The following is a 6,824-nucleotide window of genomic DNA, read 5'->3' as shown; positions in this document are numbered from 1 at the left end:
TTCCCTCACAGTTTAGGCAACAGAGAACACACATGACCACACAAAAGAAGCACATTCCCAGTACCTGCGGATTCAGCCAAGGAAAGAGACTCAAGTGTCTACCGACTCACCATTTTATTATGTCTAACACTTGCTTTATGATCCAGTTTATGGATTCTGGGTGGTTAATAAAGTTGCCTCTCAGTTCCCTGCTATTAAGCACTAGGAAGTTATGACAATTAATTAACACTGCCCCTAGGCTATCAGGAGGGCTGGAAGCCGACCAACCAGGTCCTGCTCTCCTAGTTGACACTGAACCCGAATGGGCCTCACAGTTTACACCACATGCCTTCTCTTCCTCAGAGCCCCTTCTCTGGTGGGTGCCTCAAGCTGGCTGTCTAGACAGAAATGCAAACGGGTGGTATAGGTTTGCGTTATCTGATATTCCACGAAAGAGGAAAAGCCCTTTTGTGGTTACAGACACACTTCCCTCAAGTGGAAAAGTAAATCTATGTCGTCGTTGCTTTTTGCCCAGTACATCAGAATTACACATTGCCAAACTTACCTGCTAATGGGAGCTCAGAAGTGTCCCAACCCCTCTTATTCTTCTCGTCCTAAACCAATTTTCCTGGCACTCATCGCCGCCCTACATCTCAACTCCAGGATGGAATGGTTTTAAGCAAGCAGTTCTCACTGCCCGCTAGGGTTCTTTTAGGAATCCACATCAACTGATGCCCTGGACTGAGTCTGAACGTGCTCTCAAGCCCTCCAGCCCCATCCCTTCATACTCACTGTTGCTGGACTTAAGGTCGCGGTGGATAATGGGGACAATCGCCTCATCGTGTAAGTAGTTCATCCCTCTGGCAATCTGCACGGCCCAGTTAACCAGGATGTCGGGGGGAATCCTCTTCCCAGATAGCACTCTGTTCAAAGGTCCTCCACGAGCGAACTCCATGACCAAGCAGAGGTTGGGTTCCTTCAGACACACCCCCCTGAGAGCAATGATGTTGGGGTGCTTCAGCATGGCGAAGAGCTTGGCCTCCTGGCGAACGTTCTCTATGGTCTGGCTGATGTCCTCATCGGGGTCGTGGCGAGCTGCTTTCACGGCGACCTCATCCCCTATCCAGAAAGCACGATAGACCTTCCCAAAGCCCCCGATGCCAATAATCTCTTCCAGGGTTAGCTCCGCAAAGTCAATCTCTAACACTGGGAAAGAGGAGGGAGAGAGAGGCAAATCAAAAACATTCCAAAAACACCATTTAATCACCCATTTACCCGGATGCGTGAATGCAGCAAGTTGTCTCTTCATGCGGCTTTTCTGTCTTCCTATTATAAAGTCAACTGCATAAGGCCAGGAAATGTGATTAACTTACACTCTGCGGCCTTATGCTTTGTAACTGGCACACAAATCTTGGGCTGGACATGGTGCTGCTATATGAGCAAAGAGCTATTGTATGTTGTTGTTGTTTTTTTCATGAAAACCTGTTCTATCTTCTCAGTCTCATCATCTTTACCTGGCTTACTCATACTCATCTCTCAGCTTAGTAGTTTGGCTAAAAAAAAAAAGAAAAACACCCCAACAGACAGACAGACACACACACAAACTTTGCTAAAAAACTAAGAAAACAAAAATGTATTTCTGAACTCTTGGCAAGACCAAAAGAGGAACTGCCCACTGCTTCCTTCCACAGCCTGCCCCATGAAGCCGCCATTCTCCACTCAGATGCTGGTGGTGCTCCAAACTCTGTTCTTGCTTAATTATGGTGTTTCTATTCCATGTGGGGCTGATATTCACTTGTATTTTGTAATGCAAGTGGCAGTCTGCACAAAGGAAACTCTTAGGAAAAGTTAGCTGGTTTTTGGTATACAAAAAGTATGGCCCATCTTGACTCCAAATGTTCCAAGTGTTCAGGCTTATCACCTCATCGGGCACTCTCCCCAAAGAATATATGGTGTGGCAGGTCCTGCAGACTAGCAATCCGCATCCATTCTAATATCCCTCCAGCAGGCCTCTCAGTTCTACAAAAGCCAGGAAGCTGAAAACTACATTTCCCAGACCCCCTGACAGCTAGAGTTCTGGATGCAGATCAGGTTCTGCGTTAGATGCAGAAGATTTAGAAGGCAGAAATGAAATGGAGGCCGTCTTCTTGCTGCGTCTCCTGGCAAGCAAGGCTGTGGAGAGGTGGCGTTTTTCTGCAACAGCGAGTCAGTGTCCAATCACTCGCTCTGTGGATGAGGAGAGGCATGTTGCAAGGCCAAGTGGTTGCCTAATCCTGGACTGCAACAACAACCGGGCGTTCTTGAACTCCAGCGCTTCAATGACAGCTCCTGATTCTGTGCCTTCCCACTGAGAGAAGTAGCAGCCTACCTGGTGGGCCGGATCTGCAATGTTCTTGGAGTTTTTCCGACAGGTCCACCTGAGAGTCCCTTCTCCCTACCCTCCCAATCATTCTGTAAGCACCTAACTTCCTGTGCTAGAGCACTTTCTACTTAAAGTAGCTTGAGTGTTTCTAGGTTCTAAAATAAAACCTGACATTACTAATGTTTGCCTTATCTCATCTATATGAATGGGGGGGGGGGGATGCCTATGTTAAAGAGAGATTAGAAACCCTTTTGGAAAAACAGATAAGTTATGTTAGGAGTCTCCTGGGTCATGGAGGGAAGGAAAGTTCATTGTTTTCTACCAGTTTTTATGCTGATGAAAAGATATGGGCCTATTTAACAAATTTGTATTTACACATCTTATTTCTTTAGCTGAGTATCTGAATTCTCCTTAAGGGAATGAACTGTTGTATTTTCTCTTCTACGTGCCTTCTTCCCTGGGAATGAAGCATGGTTGTGAACACACAGGAGGTGTTAAATATTTATTTAAATATATGAGGGTTTTAAAGATGTGATTCTGAACTAGGGTGCTGAAAGGACAGCTCCACGGGTGGCGTTTTGCAGAAGACAGAAAACCTCTGTGGGGAAGGCCAAGCAATAAATAGTCTTGCTCTGGGTAGGACATAAACTCTCAGGTTCTTGCTATTTAGTTAAGAAAATATTACGACCAAACTTAAAGAAAAGTATAGAACACAGCTTACAAGCAGATAGAAGAAAGAACAGAGGGGGATGGGGGCAAGGGAGGAAGGTACTCCTTTTCCCTTCCCTTGGAAGTAAGAAGTTTCTTGGAGTAAGAACTAGACCAGCGGTTCTCAACCTGTAGGTCGCGACCCCTTTGGGGGGTCGAACGGCCCTTTCACAGGGGCCACCTAAGACCATCGGAAAACACATATATAATTACATATTGTTTTTGTGATTAATCACTATGCTTTAATTATGTTCAATTTATAACAATGAAAATACATCCTGCATATCAGATATTTACATTACAATTCATAACAGTAGCAAAATTACAGTTATGAAGTAGCAACGAAAATAACAACATGAGGAACTGTATTAAAGGGTCTCGGCATTAGGAAGGTTGAGAACCACTGAACTAGACCTTCAGTTGTGCTGAGAGAATATGGGGCTCTCCTTCCATTTCCTGCTCCAGTCAAGACCTGGTTTTAAGTAAGAATCAGGTCAAGTCGCACCCAACACATTTTTCAGCTTCTTTGGAAGGACATATCCAGGAATATCAGGAACAAAACCTTATTTCTTTCATTTTCGGAGTCAAGATGTTCTTCGCTCTCAATTGTATCCTTGAAAATGAAATGTATAAGCACATTCTGGTGGGTTTTGGCAAGTGAATGGTATGTATCTCACTCATTTAAAAAATCTTAAGTACATATGAAAATGCATCCTTATAAGAAAAATAAAGTAAATTAGTCAGACAGAACCTTAATTTATGCCCTACTTGAAAATAGACACAATCTCCTGTAGGAGAACCGTTTTTAAATGCCTATATATCTCCCAAGATAAAACATGTGGAACTACCTCTTTTCATCTTTTACTAAAATAAGGAAGATGAGAGACCTCCTTGGTGATTTTTATTTCTCAGCTCCATGAAGAGCTATCTGCTGCTATCTACATTGAAGGGGATAGAAGAACTATTACATTTTTCTTTGTCATAAGATTTAGTAATTTCCACTTTTTTTTACCTCTTTTGTTTTGAGTAAAGTTTGAAACAGAATTTTCCCTCTGAAGCAATATTTAAAACGAAAACAGGTCATTATTAGTGTCTTCTATCCCCAGTCTAACATCACAATTCATGCCCCAGATGGGAAGTTCAAAAGGGTAACAGGGAAAAGTTGTCAGTGGCTCAACTTCATTCCAAATCTTTCGAGAAAGGCTGTCAATAACCTTTTATTTCTGAGTGACACTACCTGAGCTGGTGGGCATTAGCCTACAGGTAGGAAGCACACCTGTCAGCAACTCGCCCTGTTCATCTTTACCAAAGCGCTGTAGTGAAATTATTTACATCACCAATCTCCCTCATGTGAGACTTACAACCACCTCTGTATCGTTTCTTTATCCCTGGATATTTAACACAGTAGCCATTCTCCACGGGGCCCTCTAATTGCTTTGTGACTGGAATTACATTTTCTGAATTATCAAGAATTAATTCCAGCCCTAACCGGTTTGGCTCAGTGGATAGAGCATCGGCCTGCGTACTGAAGGGTCCCGGGTTCGATTCCGGTCAAGGGCATGTACCTTGGTTGCGGGCACATCCCCAGTGGGGGGTATGCAGGAGGCAGCTGATGGATGTTTCTAACTCTCTATCCCTCTCCCTTCCTCTCTATAAAAAAATCAATAAAATATATTATTAAAAAAGAATTAATTCCAGGCAAGATCAGAACTCCTGATGACACTAAATAAAATAACTTACCAGGACCTTTCAAATACCATGTTCTTCAAGTCAATTCTTTCAATAAGCACAAGGGACTGCCTACTTTCTCACCATCTGGGTTCTAGATATAAGAATCTAGTCTATGCAAGGTTACTTTTGTTACAATAAGATTAAGTCCTGGGCACCTAACGAAGAAGGAGTTTCTACAGTGGCACAGTGGACACGTCTGGCTCTCTGGGGATGGGCGCTTCCAGCCTAAGTCTCATTCACTCCTGACTGCTCTGACAGCAGGGAGCACAAAACAGTAAAGAAACTGCGTTCCAGCTCACGAGCCTCAGACAGCCCTTCGGCTCTGACCAAACTTAAAGAAAAGTATAGAACACAGCTTACATAATTAGCTGTTGCTGAAAAAAAAAATCACAAACTTTACCCACAAAGAACCTCGAAATCTGACTTACTTTTAAAACCACAGTTTTGTAATACACCAGACCATTCTTCCACTATTCCTCCCAATGTGTGACCAAGTTCATCTTCAACGCTATTTCAGACACTAGCCTTCATCTCCCCAGTACTAGTGCCAAAAAGATAGAATGCCTAGAAACAGCATAAAGTAATTTGTTGCCACTAAGTACTATCAGATGCAGAAACAGGAACTTTTTAATTGAATGAGAGGAAGAGGGAAACAAAGGTAACTAAAGATTTGAACGTCAATTGATAGTCAATCCACCGATACAAAAAGAGAAAGGAGAAAAACGGGGTAAGAGATTATGACTTTGATATTAAGTGGTGGTATTTAATAAATATTTTATGATAATAACACAGTTGTTCAGGCGAAAATAAGTTACAGGGCCAGAAAATAACTTGTCACGAATGACATTTTAAAACTGTTTAAAACATTTAAAAATGTTTAAAGTTGGAGATTGGTGATGATTTTTTAAAAATCAGCGCTAAGATGCAAAGTGTACAAAATATGGAATGAGGAATGCTAAATATGCATCAACAATATTTTTCTTAACAGGAAGGAAATTATGGAATCCCTCAAATACAAATATAGTGTAAACGATACCTGCAAATATCTACAGCTTTCTACTAAAACCACCTAGCATCGTTGATTGAGGGATTTTCATGGAAGCTTAAATCCTTTGGAAAAAAACAAAGGAAATTTCATTACAGGGTGTGGAACAGGGGACTCCTGGGAAACTGGTAAAAACCAGGACACTGGAAGGAAGGAAGGCCCTGGGAGGGACCTATGGGCATGGTCCCCCTGAGATTTAGCAAATACCAAATATAGGCAAGGATCTAGGATGAGAAGAAAGAAGAAAATGTATTGTCTTAGCATCCTAGGTGTCAAGGGACTGGGATTTAGCCACTGTGCCCTGACCTCCTGATCTCTCGTGGGAGAATGACTTACTTTTGCCTCTCTCATCATTTCCCCACCCATCACCTGCCCATCCACACAACACACACCCTTCTCAGCACATTAGTATTCAGTGAGACTCCTGAAGGTACAACTTGTGAGTTACAAGATTAGCATCCAAGAAATCAACACGACATTTCAAAGACACTTCAGCCCTGAGTTTACACCGGCTTCCGGGACGTGTGAGCCAGCCCAGCCCTGCGGGAGACAACCCCCAACTCCTTCAAAGCAAATGCCTTTAAGGGGCGGGGACAGAGGATACCGGGGGCCGGGAAGTCCTAGACGCGGGGACTAGGGTTACGACAGAAACCACCAGCTAGCTTGCCTGAAATCCTTCCAGATATTTTTTGAGGGGAGGGGGGATTAGAGGGGGGGTAGAGAGAGATTGGGGGAAGGGGGACGAGAGGGGAGTGAGAAATGGGGAGATTCTCGTGCTGAGGCTTCAGGAAGTGCAATCAGGGGTTGCTGCTGAGGTGGTCAGATGAAGGCTGAGAAGCCCAAGCGCCGGAGGTTCCCGGCAAGGCCTGCGGCGTCTCCATGGTACACACAGCACCCACCAAAGCCCTGCGGCCCGAGCGCGCGCGCTCACACCCAGACCCAGGTCAGCCACCCCCCCACACACACACACTCAACCATCCCCCCACACCTAACCTAACC

At 44.0% G+C, this 6,824-nt stretch overlaps 1 protein-coding gene across 2 annotated transcripts in view; it reads right to left on the bottom strand.

Annotated features, from left to right (window-relative positions):
* Positions 1-1,276, bottom strand: part of MAP3K9 (mitogen-activated protein kinase kinase kinase 9) — a 65,194-nt gene extending 63,918 nt beyond the window's left edge. For both annotated transcript variants that reach the window (XM_015562026.1, XM_015562027.1), the window contains exon 1: positions 772-1,276. In XM_015562026.1, the coding sequence (XP_015417512.1) occupies positions 772-1,003 (232 nt within the window). In that variant the 5' untranslated portion in view covers positions 1,004-1,276. The remainder of the gene's footprint in view (positions 1-771) is intronic.
* Between the last annotated feature and the right edge of the window lie 5,548 nt (positions 1,277-6,824).

The sequence above is a fragment of the Myotis davidii genome, unplaced genomic scaffold (genome assembly GCF_000327345.1).
Source record: "Myotis davidii unplaced genomic scaffold, ASM32734v1 scaffold17, whole genome shotgun sequence".
Lineage (NCBI taxonomy): Eukaryota > Metazoa > Chordata > Mammalia > Chiroptera > Vespertilionidae > Myotis > Myotis davidii.
The sequence above is the reverse complement of the archived record's forward strand: the minus strand, read 5'-3'. Positions and strand labels throughout refer to the sequence as shown.